Below are 14,972 nucleotides of genomic sequence, written 5' to 3'. Positions count from 1 at the left end.
TTGAGCATGATCAACTCCTGGGACTCCACCTAAAGGTCTTGCATGTAAGGTATACAATGAATCCATTCTAGACCAACAAGGTAAAGGTCTTTAACTAGCCCATGTACTGACACAGAACCAGACTTGAATAGCCAAGTACAAGGAGAAAAGAGAAAAGTCAGCAGGCTCTTGAATAGTTGATAAGGCAGAGGCATAAAGACTATAAAAATTCAGGTAAAAAAGACAACAGGAAGTTGCTTTGTTCCTAAACGATTTTTAAATACCTAGCTTTTGAGTCATCTGACAGTGAGGATGCATTCTGAGAAAGGTTAGATGATGTCACCATGTGAATGCCACAGTGCACAGCTCCATAACACTATCAAGAGATGCAGTGAGCACAAGATAGGAAGCTGTGCCAATAAAGACATCAAGTAGGATGCACCTACTGTTGTGTTGTGTCATTTTTATCTTGTTTTAATGTTTGAGTGTCCCTCTGCTGCCTTGTAACTCACTGTCAGGCTGGCCTCACACTGTCATCTTGCCTTTGCCTCACAGTACTGGGGTTACAGTTATGTTCCTTTCTTGTGCTGTACTCTGTACAACTAGCATAGCAGCACAGGGTCTGTCTATACCAGCACCACCACAAACACATGAGTTACATAAATGCCACTAAGTGGTGACAGTCTCAGTTCCATCCCACTCTTCTGTAACAGTCCTCACTGACTACATCTGTAGCACGTGACTTCTCACTTTGAACTTGTTTAGGTGGATTTCATGTAACTAAACACTGTTGGAACAAAGGCTTCAAGGTCCTAGGTATGAAAGGCAAGTAATCTGAACTGTACTTCACATACAAGGTAAGAAATCAGGAAAAGGAAAATGTGACACTATCTTACAGTGAGGTCACCATTAATTCTTGCAAAATACACACTAAAAAAAGGTATGCAACCCAAGCCACAGAATCTGCTCAGCCTTGTGAAAGACAGTTTTCAGAAGCCCTCTTACTCTCCATGGAAGAGAAAATTTTCTGCATCAGAAAAGACTCTTGATGAACTGTCAAGAACTTGAAAGCAACATCAATAAACCACAAACAAGAATGGCAAAGTGCCAAAACAGAAGCAAACCAAAGAAAACAAACAAACAAACAAACAAACAAACAAAACTTGGTCAAGTTCATGCTCAATGGGAGGATTAACTCAAAGAGAATCAGACTGGAAGATGTTTAGAGACAATAAAGGATAAATAGCTCTCCCTATGCTTTAAATGGAATTCTTAGAAAAACTAAGAACAACGGAAGAAATAACAAAGGACTTCCCAGAATGAAGAACAAGACCCCAAGTCTTCAGGCAGAGATTTAAGCCCAAGCAATGGAAAAACACACACCGACTTACAACAGATTGATCTTTAAAGAGCATAAGGACTTAGACCTACAAACCAAGGGCTAGGCCAGCAGCAGATTTTCATTATTCAAGAGCCAACTAGACAAAAGAAAGAACAGCATCTCCAGGGCTCAGTGGCACACTGTGACCCAGGCTTTATCAAGCCTGACTTTTCAGCTCGTATCTATGAAATAAAGATCTCTGTGTTTGAAGCCAGCCTGGTCTACACAGCCAGTTCCAGGACAGCCAGGTCACAAAGTGAGACTTTCTAAAACAAAGAGGTGCTTTAAAAAGGAAAACAAGTTATTACACACACTCAGTTTTCTCCAGTCTAGTCAAATAAAGCCAAAGATGTTCCTTATTTAAAAGCTCTAAAGATCTTTGAAATTTCAGATTTTTTTTTTTAAATAAGGGCCTATATTTCAAATGATAAAAAATGACAAGTAGCAGTTATAAATGAAGTCCTATGTGGAGATGTTATAAAACGTTAGATTATATCAAATCTATATTCACTATGCATTAGTTTTATGGTATTGCAGTAAAAATACCTATCTTAAAAAAAAATGTGTCTTCACTGGAAAGAACTATGAGCTTAAGTACAAATAGTATAATGGGCAAAGTCTGACACAGTCACAGAACAGAATACTACAGATCAAAGGAACTGCAAAGCACGCCAAATCCAGACCACAGCCTATATTTGTAAACCATGTACTACTGGAAACAGCCACATTCACTTACGTATTTGCTATTGCTTTTACATTATACAGTAGTGTTGAGTACCTATGGTAAAGAGCAGAGAGCTTATGGCCCTGAAAACTTGAATTATTAACTATCTAATCCATTAAAGAACTTTGCTAAAGCTTACCTTCATATAGAATTAAAAGTGAATAAAACAGAACTAAATGATTCAACACAAATGATCACAGACAATACTGATAGCCAAAAGAAAAAATACAAAAAAGATAATTATTATCGAGTTTGCAAATATGAAGAACAGAAGAAATAGACATACACAGAACCACCTACTTAACAAGCCACAATACCAAACAACACTGAAGTAACAGAGATACACACAGAAGAGAACAAGGACTCCAGCTTGTGTTGTGTGCTGGTAGTGTAGGTCTATACAGATGCCGAGAAATGCATTACAGGGATTGCTCAGTTTGTTATTATTGTTTTAATCCATGAAATTTATTCAGCCAGCATGCACACTATGCTTTTCAGTGCATTTACAAGTTCAAAGAGAAGAAGCCACAGGGCATGAAGGTGCATGCCTACAGTACCAGCACGTGTTGAGACTGATAAAAATTCTGAGACTGAGGCCAGCAAGACTGTTTCAAAAAAAAAAAAAAAAAGCCACTGTGAACAATAAAGTTCAAAGAAAGACTAGAAACTGCACATATCATAAGATTAACAGAAAAGAATGTAATTTTTATTTTTTCCTATTTGCTTACCTGTCTAAGAGTTTTTTCACTTGAGCCAACAGGTACACCAATAAAATTATAAACATGAAAACACTTTTAAACCTATAGTGGAATCTTCCAAACATCCTATAAGTTCTAACTTAAATATTGCAAAGAAGTACAAGTACTAACTAAAGTCACTAGCATTTTAAAACTTCTTAAATCCAACAATTTAAAATTCTACTCTGGCTATCTCTAATTAAGCCTAAAAATAAAAAATAAAATAAAGTAAAATAAAACAAAACCATACATGCACACAAAGCAAACAAAACACTACTAAGAAAACTGTACTAACAATTCATTCACTGTCTTTAGAGTAGAACTTTTTACTTTGGAAGAGCTAGAATTCTCATAAAAGCTTTCCAGAAACTCTCTAATACCATCTGACTTTTCAAATCTGTAGCTTAATGAAAAGTATAAAAACCCCAAGAATTCTTGCTACAATATTAAAAAGATGAATAAAAGAACAAAAAAAAGCTACCAAAGTATATTAGAGCCTACTGAATGAATTTAAATTAGTTCTAAAATCCAGTTATCCTTCATTCTTATTTAGGGAAGAGAAAAACAAAAGGGAAAAGATTAAGGTTGAAAATAAAACAAGCATTACCTCTTTTTTAGATGTTCTGCTTCCCCTTTCTCTAGAGTAAGCAGAAAATAAAGAAGGCTGTAGCAACAGGAAGCCAGGAATGGCAGGAGAGTTTCATTAACTACACATGTATGATCCAGGAGCTTACACATCGCTCCAAATAAACAGCCAGCTGTGCTGTCAGGAATTACAGTCAATCCAACCTGAGTGGAGAAAAGTGAAATTAATTAATTACTGTGGTTGGGGGAGAGGTAAATGTTACTTTAGTAGTCATATAACTCAGCTACTTGCTGTACTTTAAGGCCCAATTTTCCTCTAAGAATTTAAGTCTCAAAAAAAATTACTTTGCATGAAGGAGTAACTTTTTTGTGTACGGCAACGAAAATTGAAACCCGAGCTCAGGAATTCACACATGCAAGCAAGCATTATAGCACTGAACTAGGCCCAAGACCTGCCACTGATGCAATCCATGCACTGCCTCCCTTTCATGGAGGAAACATTTATAAGTTTCAAACATTACAGTCTCTATCACTGGTCAGAAATAACATGATTTAAAAGAATGCTTCATATAATCACATCCAAAGTCATGATCCAACAATCATAGTTACATAAAACTATTCAAACCAGAACTCTGCTCACTGGTTCCCACTCTATATACTTAAGCGCAGAGTCGCTTTTACACTTAGTCTTCTCCTGACCTTTAGCCATGTGGACACAATAAGGAAAAGGCATCTAGAAGGATTACTAAGAGATATTATATTACTACTAAGCTGCTCACTGGAAAGAAACCTGGAAGCCAGAAAAGGTTCATTATGGTATACTCATTCATCTAGATACACAGGAGTGCACTGTCTCTAAGGCTGAACACAAGCTGTAACGGTACAGACAGAACTGAACCCTCTCCAAAAGGCAATCTGAAAACGGAGGCCACAACACGCTGGGATGTTAAGCCTCTCCCACAAATGTGTGCACATGAAAGTAAAAACCTGTGGCTGGCGGCAGAGAAGGAAAAAGTAGGCATCTTTGACAATAAGAGTAAGAGCTCGACGTCTGACAGCAAGGAAAGCAGGGCACTCAGAATTAATAGTGCATTCTCTTCTGGTTCAAGGGAAACTTCACTTTAAAGGAGGAAGAGGGTTATGGAAATGACTATAAGATTAATCAAAGGAGTAAATCCCCAGAAAAATAGATTTTAATCTTGTAATGAAACATATTCTAAAAACAAACCCAAGTCACAATGTAAACATCAGAGGAAGTTTAAAGATGTAGTGGAGGCATACAAATGTGAATTTAAGGATTAAAAGACACGTCTGTCTCAGAGCTGAGCCCACTGCTCCCAGTGACTAAGTCTATGTTGGGAGCCGACTCCTAACCGAAAGTGGCTATCATCTTTACAGCCATCTCGAGCCATATACCCTGACAAGAGACTTGTTTCAACAGCCTGCAATAGCTCAGCAGACTCTGATAAACATCTTGTTACACTGTTTAGTGCCCCCAGCTGCAAGGGGCTCCTGGTATCCATGGCTACAAGGCACATGACATAGTGGCTTCAGTTGAGATTGTCCATGAGAGCAAGTCACGTGGTAAAGGGTATAAATACTCAGGATTTCCTTTCTATGTGTGGGAGGTAGAAGGTGGGAGGTGGGAGGTAGGAGGTAGGAGGTAGAAGGTAGAAGGTAGAAGGTGGGAGGTGTCAGGAGACAGAAGGAGTGAGGAGAATATGGAAGAAGAGAGGAGAATAAAGAAGAGACTTCAAGAGACTTCACCGGACTCTGTCTTGTATCTATCTTTTGCGTCTCTCGCCCCTTTTTCCCCCTTCCTCCGTCCCCAATCTCTCTCTTGCTAGACCCTGACAAGCGGACCGGAGCAGCAGAACCGGCCAGCCTTTACAAAGTAGCAGAACCTGACAGCCGTTACAAAAGAAACGGCCGTTACAAGTCTATAGTGTCCCTACTCTGAACCACAAACTATTGGATCCCAAACACACTCATTGACATTAACTCAGAAATGCCTGGGTTTTAATTTTAAGGATCCTTATTTCACAAATATAGAATATGAGATCTCAAGAAAAAGAATGCATGCCACCCTCCACTCCCTCCCCAACAGCACCCTCATTTACATACTTAGCCACAACCAATCAAAGTTCTTACCACTTCATCCCATGAGATGCCAGGTAAACTTCATTTTACTTAGGAAAACAAACAAACACACAAACATAAAATTAAGGATATTTACCAAATGCTTACTGATGGCACTCTGCATGATGTCAAAGCTCTGGCTTCTGGCAGGAATAACCAATAAACTGTGACAAACTGCCTGTCAGAAAAAGAGAAAAACAGTAATTGCATCACGACATTTAAGAATTAAGACAAGTTCAACAGGATTTTTAAAGCAACTTTATCTATCAATAGCAAACAGGTAACAAAACCTTGATTTTGAAGATGCAAATAACAAGGGTCAAACAGACATCACATACACACAATACTGCACCTATTAAGTCTCTACACCCACAGCTTTCTAGCTGAGGAAGATGGAGACTCTATTTCTATTAACAGCTACAACACAAAGGCCCAAAGGGTAGAATCAAATGACTGACAAAAACCTTCTACTTATTTAGTAGAAAATGCATGCCACAAGAACCAGCCCAGCTGTCCCAAACAGCACCACCACCTCATTCCTCCTCACTTCATTTCCTGAAACCCCAGAAGCTACACCATCCAGAACCTCGGAGGCCATGCCAATTCCCAGAACTTCAGAGGCAACAAACATGTGAGTATCCAAAATCCCAGAGTTTACACAGGCCGTCAAAACCTCAGCAGAAACACCCTAATGAACTTGAGGATTCACTGTTCGCCAGAACCCCATGTCACTCAGGCCAAAAGACCAGAGAAGTAACAGAAACCAAGAAAAAAAATAACCATCCAGCAAAAATACCACAAACCCAGATGGCTAGAGGCTAGCATAAGAACACAACAGCTAGGGCAATGTGGCACCAACAGCCCACCTACCTACTACAGCAAGCCCTGAATATTCCAACACTGCTGAAGTACAAGAAAATGATCTTAAAGCCAATCTTATGACGATGACAGAGACCCTTAAAGAGGAAACGAATAAATCCCTTTAAACACACACACGATCTCAGGCATGGAAGATATGATAGAAAAAATTGATACATTGGTCAAAGAAAATGTTAAATATAAAAAGTTCCTGACACAAAACATCCAAGAAATCTGGGACACTATGAAAAGATCAAACCTATGAATAGGAATAGAAGATGAAGATTTCCAGCTCAAAGGTCCAAAAAATATTTTCAACAAAATCATGTAAGAAACAACCTAAGGAAGGAGATACCTATAAACATACAAGAAACTTACAGAACATCAAATAGATGAGACCAGAAAGAAAATTCTCCTGCCACATAATAATCAGAACAAAGACAAAATATTAAAAGCTGCAAGGGAAAAAGGCCAAGTGAATTACACTTGACTTTTCAACGAAGAGTCTAAAAGCCAGAAGGGCCTAGACTGATATTCTTCAGACTGGAAGACACCACAGATGCCAGCCCAGACTAGTATACTCAACAAAACTTTCAATCACCATAAATAGAGAAAACAAGATATTACAAGATATAGTCAATTTAAACAATACCTATCCATAAATCCAGTCCTACAGATGGTACTAGAAGGAAAACTACAACGCAATGAAGTTAACTGCACCCTTAATAACACAGAAAATAATTTCACACCAGCAAAACCAACAAAGGGAAACAACCAACCATCCACCACCACCACTATCAAAACAAGAGGAATTAGCAACTGGTCATTGGTCATTTATATCTCTCAATGAACTCAATTCCTATATAAAAAGACACAGGCTAACAGAATGGATTCGAAAACAGGATCCATCGTGCTACTGGATACAAAAAACCCACCTCAACACCAAAGATAGACTTTACCTCAAAGTAAAAGGTTTGAAAAAATTTCCGAAGCCAATGAACCGAAGAAGCAAGCTGATATAGCCATTCTTATAGTTAACTAATAAAATAGACTTCCAATCAAAAGTTAAGCAAAAGAGATGGGGAAGAACACTTCATACTCAAAGGAAAAATCTACCAAGATGAGGTCTCTCAATTCTGAACATCTATGCCCTAAACACAAAGGTACCCATATTTGTAAAAGAAACATTATGAAAGCTTAAATCACACATTGAACCCCACACATTAATATTGGGAAATTTCAACATCCACTCTCACCAATGGTCAGGTCACCCAGACAAACACTAAACAGAAATAATGGAACTGGCAGAGGTTATGAATTAAATGAATCTAACAGCAATCTACAGACTATTTCACCCAAACACAAAGAGTATACTTTCTTCTAAGCACCTCATGGAACCTTCCCCAAAACTGACCATATACTGGGTCAAAAGTCTCAGGAGATACAAGAAAATTGAAATGATCCCCTGAATCCTATCAGGCCACCAAGAATTAAAGCTGGATTCCAACAACAGAAAGCCTACAATCTTGTGGAAACTGAACAACTCTCTACTGAATGTTTACTGAGTCAAGGTAGAAATAAAAAAAATTAAAACAGGCTTTGACGTTTTACATATTTTCTTTTTAAAGAATTCCGTTTTCCCTCCAAATGTATGTTTCAATAGAGTCAGCCATGCTGCTCCACAGAAAGCAGTTGATCTCTAATTCCTGGAAACCAACAGTAAGGTTTAAGTTCATTTAGTCAAAGGTTCATCTACGTTAGAATATCTGAGAGAGTAAGAAAAAGCAATTTGGCATGTCAATTTTCTTGTTTAAATCCAGGGGCCTTTCTATTACGACAGGTTAAACAAAATCAAATAAAACAGTGTCTGAACCAGTAGGCTCGAACTTCCACTTAGCACTAAGTTTTGACAACACCACAATAGGTATTATGTCTAAAAAGCTGAGTTTCAACATCCAGAGAAGCAGTGAGAACCTACGAATCAGAATGTGGATATGAACATGAACTCAATGTTGAACTGAGCTATACAGAAAATGGTATGTCTCTCCTCAAGAATGAAAGAGAATACATGTGCTTTCATAGGAAAACCAATTCTTATACATGCAAATTGATACCTGAAAGGAGTTTAAGAAAAAAATACACAGGTGAAGTGGAAACTTCTAGTTTCTTTGGAAAGTAAGTTATGGCAACAGTGTTTTGCTGGGGCGCATAGGTAAATGGGTACCTTGTTAAGGCAGACCCATAAAAGAATGTTTTCCTCAAGCAGAGATAGGTGAAAGGATGTTTTGCTATACTGGACATGGGAAAGGACACATATGAAGTAGTATAAGTTCCACCCTGTAGACAGTGAGAGACGGAGCACTGGCTTTGTTTTCTCTGCCTCGCTATTCTTCACTAACTATACTCACTGATTCGCCTTACACAGCATTGTTGTACTCTGCTTGTGGTACCGCAACTGAAACTTGCCCAAGAACTGCTCGTGAGGTTCTTGTGACTTCTTGCAGCTTCAGAGGCCTTGGGGCGGTTGAGCCTTGCAGTTTCTTCAGGATTTAACTACAGCTGCTGGTTCATGCGTGGTGTCTGCCTGCCAAGAGGACTAGACTAGCTGCTGATTCATATTCGGTGTTTGCTACAGGACTGAACTGCTGCTAAAAAAAAATTGAGCTTCCGGCAAAGAACTATTGCTGAACAGATCCACTTTCCCCATATCCTAATAACATTTCTCTTCCACTGCCTCTGGGTAGTGGGCTAGAGGAAAGGTTGAACATTAAAAGTAGGCTGCAAAAAATGTATGCCTACACATGGGAGTTAAGGTGAGGCAAAAAAGCACCAAGTAGATAAAAGCATTTACAGGGAAACAAATCTCAGAGGCTCTAATTTCCTCATTCAATGAGAAGTTGTGAGCCATCATCTAACTGGACACTCACCATGTGAGTGAACCAAGTTACTGAGCCCAGTGACAGTAGGGGTGATAAAGTATCCTTTCTTTATCTGTCAAACATAAGCAGTCACTCCTTTTTATCACAAAGTGACACTGTAACTTCCATCTAAGAACAGATTCAAAAGCCCAAGTAGAAAATTGAATACAGAAAATTAATATTTTCAAATATGAGGCAATGTGCAAAAAAACCTCTGAGATCTGAAGGGAAAAAAAAAAAACAACAACAAGAGAGTCTTGGTTTTTTGCTGAAAGCACTTTATGAAGTGCAGGGAGAGGGAACTCAAGCAACATGCAACAGTCCCTTAGAGAAGAGCAACAAAATCCCAAGACTTTTAGAGAGTTGTGGAACTGGATTTCTATAGCAAAGCTCTGCAGAGTTGTTGAACATGCTGCTGGATACTAAGTGCCACATACTTGTGTGTACGTGAGTACACAAACAAAGGCCAGGCAGAAAGGAAGCAGGGCTACAAAAAGCAAAAAACAGTCAGAGAGCTGTCTTAGTTCTGAGCAGCCAGAATACAAAGTTTTCACAAAACATGTAGGCTACTCTAAAGATAGAAACAGTACAATTCACAACAGAGGAATCTCAAATGGCCGAGAAGTGCTTAAAGAAATGTTCAGTCCTTAATCATCAAAGAACTGCAAATTAAAACGAACCTGAGATTCCACCTTACACAAATCAGAATGGCTAAGATCAAAAACTCAGGTGACAGCACAAGAGAATGTGGAGAAAGAACAACACTCTTCCATTGCTGGTGGGATTGCAAACTGATACAACCACTCTGGAAATCAATCTGGAGGTTCCTCAAAAAATTGGAAAGAGATCTACCCGAGGAACCAGCTGTATCACTCCTGAGCATATATTGCACCCACCATGCAATAAAGGCAGGTGGCTCCACTATGTTCATATCAGCCTTGCTTGTGATAGTCAGAAGGGAAACAACCCAGATGTCCCACAACAGAAGAATGGATGCAGAAAATGTGGTTCATTTACACAGTGGAATATTACTAAGAGATTAAGAACGAGGACATCCTGAGCTGTGCAGGCAAATGGATGGAACTAGGAAATATCATCCTGAGTGAGGTATCTCAGACTCAAAAGGACATGCATGGTATGTACTCACAAATAAATGGGTATTAGCCAAAAAAAGTACAGAATACCAAGAACACAATCCACAGAACTCAAGAAGGTTAACAGGTCAAAGAGCCCAAGTAAGAATGCTTCAATCACATTTGGGAGGGAGAAGAAAGCAGAGGGCAGTGGGAAGGAGGGAGCTTGGAGGGAGAGGAGAGCAGGAGGGGCAGAGGAAAAAGGGAACATAATCAAGTATTGAGGGTGGGGGGTGGGGAGTGAAGCCCTGAGGGCCAGCAGAACGAATGGAAATATACAACCTCGGGAGGTGGGAGGCGGGGTGACCATCTAGAATGTACCAGATACCTAGGAGGTGAGAAAAATCTCAAGACTCAAAGGGAGGGACCTTATATGAAATGCCCAATAGTAGAGAGAGGGAGTTTGTAGAGTTCACCTCCAGTACAAAGACAGGGCATCAAGTAGAGGGATAGAGTTGCCATCCCATGGTCAAAAACTCCGACCCAGAATTGTTCCTGACTAAAAGAACTTTAGGGAAAAAAAATGGAGAAGAGACTGAGGGAAAGGAGGTCCAGTGACAGGCCCAAACTGGGACTCATCTCAAGGGGAAGCTCTAAGGCCTGACACTATTACTGATGTTATAATGTACGCAGACAGAAGCCTAGCAAGGCTGCTCTCTGAGAGGCCCAACAAGCAGCTGACTTGAGACAGACAGAGATATTTATACCCAAACAATGGTCTCAAGTTGGGGAACCCTGTGGTTAAATTAGGGAAAGGCTAAAAGAAGCTGTGGAGGAGGGCAACCCCATAGGAAAAACAGCAGTCTCAACAAACCTGGACCCCTATATCTCTCTGACACTGAGTCACCAACTAGGCAGCATACACTAGCTGGTCTGAGGCCCCTGACACATATACAGCAGAGGACTGACTGGTCTGGCCTCAATAAGAGAAGTTGCACATAACCCTTGAGAGTCTTGAGGCCCCAGGGAATGGGGAGGCCTGGTATAGTGTGGGGTGTGTAGGGATGTGGGGATATCCTCTTGGAGATGGGGAGGAGGAATGGGATGAGGAACTGTCAGAGGGTGGACTGGGAGGGGGATAAGAACTAGACCGTTAAAAAAAAAAAGATTAAAGATTAATAATAACAATAACAACATTAAAAAAGATTTATTTAAAGTGACATGCTTTAGTCTTAGCCTCCTCAAGACATAGTTAATCAAACTCTGAGAGTGGGACTCAGTAATCATGAAATAATTCATCTGTGTATAAAATTAATAATAAAACAATTATTGAATGAATTGACAAAATTAAAAGGTATGAATTAAAATACTTATTAAAGGAATATTGGTTATCTTAAGATGTGAGTCTCTAGAAAATTATATTATTCTGATCAAGAAAAAACTAATTACTATATGATCCAGCTGCATCATAACTGGGGAACAATCCATAGGGATAAAAGGCAGCATATAATATAGTGTTTTGCTTGCCTGAGCACGTTACTGAAGCAGTATCCACAAAAGAGACATTACAAAGTCACCATATGTCTTGATTAATGCATAAATGGGTAGATAAACTATCATGCACACAAACACATACAGAGGATAACATTATTCAGCCATGAAGAATAAATATGTTATGTATTAAAAAAAAGAGAAAAAATATGATCATGCTAACCAAAACGACTTGAAAAGTAAAAATCCCATTTTCTTTCACATGTGGAATGAAAATCATTTTGTGCAAAAATACTATAAGAGTAGCATGATTAAGCCGGGCAGTGGTGGCGCACGCCTTTAATCCCAGCACTTGGGAGGCAGAGGCAGGCGGATTTCTGAGTTTGAGGCCAGCCTGGTCTACACAGTGAGTTCCAGGACAGCCAGGGCTACACAGAGAAACCCTGTCTCAAAAAAAAAAAAAAAGAAAAAAAAGAAAAAAAAAAAGAGTAGCATTATTAATATCAGCTTGAAATAGAAAGGAAGGGGATTAGAGAAAATTTGGGATCACCCTATCAAAATATTTCAATTACACATATGAAAATATCAACATTAAACCATTACACATTGCATGAATAATATATAATAACAAAAGTGGAAAAATCGTAAAAATATATAATTGCTTTGTGAATTGGAGTGTGGTGATACTCTGGATACAAAACATTTTCTTTTGTTATTATTCATAAATATAGACAGAACTAAAAAATATTGAAGAAAAAAGAATGTCTGTCAATTTTTCCACAATAAATAAATAATCTATAAACAATCATTAAACAGCAAATCGAAAACAAAACAATCACCACCAAAGTATAACATAAACTACTAAAAATAGTGACTTTTAAAAATAAAAGCAGAAGAAGATGGGCTGGAGATATGGTTATGGGTTAAAAGCACTGGCTGTTCTTCCAGGGAAACCATGTTCAATGCCCAGCACCCACTTGGCAGCTCACAACCAATTCTAGGGGATTTAATACCCTCTTCTGGGCTCCAAGAGCACCAGGCACACACATGGTACACAGACATACATGTTACCAAATTTTTAAAACAATTATTTGAAATGTTGAAAACAGAAAAATAATGACACAATACAGAAAAAGACTTACTGTTAAACCTGTTTAACAAAATGCAAAATGAAATATAAAGTAAGATACTAAAAACATGCAAAATATGACAAACAGTAAATCAGGCATCAATAAAATGTTGCAGCAGGGAGGCCAGAGAAATGACTCAGTGGCTAAGAGAACTGGCCATACTTCCTGAGGCCTAGGGATCAATTCTTAGCACCTGCACAGTGGCTCACAACTCTAACTCCAGTTCCAGGAGATCTGACACCTTCTTCTGGTCTCCACAGACATCAGATATGCAAGTGGTATACAGGCATACATACAAGCAAAATACCCACATAAATAACATAAAAACAAATTGTTGAAAAAAATATCCTATGACCAAAAAACCTATTTAACACAAGCCAAAAAAGTTCAACATGTACAACTGAACAATAGGTGAGAGTTATATACTTAGTCATGATAAAACTATAGAGTAACAAGAATATGATAAAAATTTAGGACATTATCCTACTATAAAAGGAGAAGATACATAAAGTGTATGAAAATCCTGAAACTGCTATGTAGCGGGGTATTTTCCCCACTACATTTCCAATAAAGCTCAGTGATTGGGCAGTATGAAAGGCAGGCAGAGTGAGGAGTTGGGAGGAGAAAAGGAAGGAGGAAGGGGAGGAGAGAGGAGAGAGGCTAGTAACCATGGAGGAGGACAGATGTTTTGAGAGCAGTCCTGGGCAGCTACTTACCAAAAGGTTAGATATTGGGTACTATTCTAACTGTGTGGGCGCCTTGTTAATTAAGCATTTCCAAATATATAAATCTATTGGATAATCTTTAAACATTTAGAGTCTTCATTCTACCGGGTACCGAGGGCATAGCAGGAATGGTCTAGGCATAGTCAATCCACCACGCTGGCGTCTCATGGGTCTAGTTGTGGCACATATGGCCTCTGGCCACTTCTAAGTGCCAAACATGGCGGCCGGAGCTAAGCAGAGCTGCCCCACCAAATTAATAGCTGCTTTTAAAAATATCTCCAGCTACACTGCTACACTTCTGTTTATCCATGAACGTAAGTATAGTCTTTGGAGGCTGGGTCCACTGTAGCTCAGTGATACAGTATGTTTAGCATGCTGAAGATCCTGGGTTGCAACCAACCCCAGCACTACTCAACAACAAAAAAAGGCCTTTTTCAACTATTCAGTATCTTAAAAATCAACAAATTAAAACAACAACATTAACGTTAAAACAGTTACTGAACTTCTGAGAAAAGACTCATTTGAAAGTTATTACTATCTAGACTTCACTTCCTTTTGGGCCTTTCCCTGTTAATTACTGCTATAAAGTACTACTTTTAGTGGCCAGGAAGACACTAAGTAAAAAATACAAGGTCCAGAGCAATATATACAGTATTATTTTCATAAATGAAGAAAACCAAAAGCATGTGCCCATGCATACACTCACATACTGGGGATTAGGGGTCAGAGGTAAAAAGGGATAAATAAAAATTCTTCCATATTGAGTTGTCTTTTCTAAATTTTATTTTGTGAATACTACTACCAAATAGCCTCAGTGGAAACTTCATTTCCACTACCCCAACAACTAAGAAATTCTAATCTACTGATAACTTATCAAAACTGAATTAGAAAAATAAAATTTGTACACTTAAGATAGCAAAATTATGTATACTTCAAATATATTCACATGAAAATGAGCTTAAAATACAACTAAGTTTATCTAAAAAGAGACTGAGGAACTTGGCTTTAAAACTTCAAAAACTAAAATTATAAGTCTAATTTTCTACAATTTATGACTTAACATTTCAGAGACAGACACTTTAAAACTTAGTCTATGTCTGTGCCCAATGTTCTTTTCATGACAATTACACAGTGGCATGCATGCGTATATGTATATGTGTGTGCGTGTGTGTGTGTGTATATATATATATATATATATATATATATATATATATATATATATATATATATAT

The 14,972-nt window shown here is 38.5% G+C and overlaps 1 protein-coding gene across 2 annotated transcripts in view; it reads right to left on the bottom strand.

Moving 5' to 3' along the window:
• The window catches only part of Tex10 (testis expressed 10), a 40,827-nt gene that overhangs the window by 3,732 nt on the left and 22,123 nt on the right, over positions 1-14,972 (bottom strand). For both annotated transcript variants that reach the window (XM_028770199.1, XM_028770200.1), the window contains exons 12-13: positions 5,643-5,723; positions 3,429-3,610 (exon numbers count right to left, since the gene is read on the bottom strand). In XM_028770199.1, the coding sequence (XP_028626032.1) occupies positions 3,429-3,610; positions 5,643-5,723 (263 nt within the window). The remainder of the gene's footprint in view (positions 1-3,428; positions 3,611-5,642; positions 5,724-14,972) is intronic.

Source organism: Grammomys surdaster, unplaced genomic scaffold (genome assembly GCF_004785775.1).
Source record: "Grammomys surdaster isolate TR1022 unplaced genomic scaffold, NIH_TR_1.0 199, whole genome shotgun sequence".
In the NCBI taxonomy this organism is placed as follows: Eukaryota; Metazoa; Chordata; class Mammalia; order Rodentia; family Muridae; genus Grammomys; species Grammomys surdaster.
Note: the sequence above shows the minus strand (reverse complement) of the source record. Positions and strands in the feature narration are given on the sequence as shown.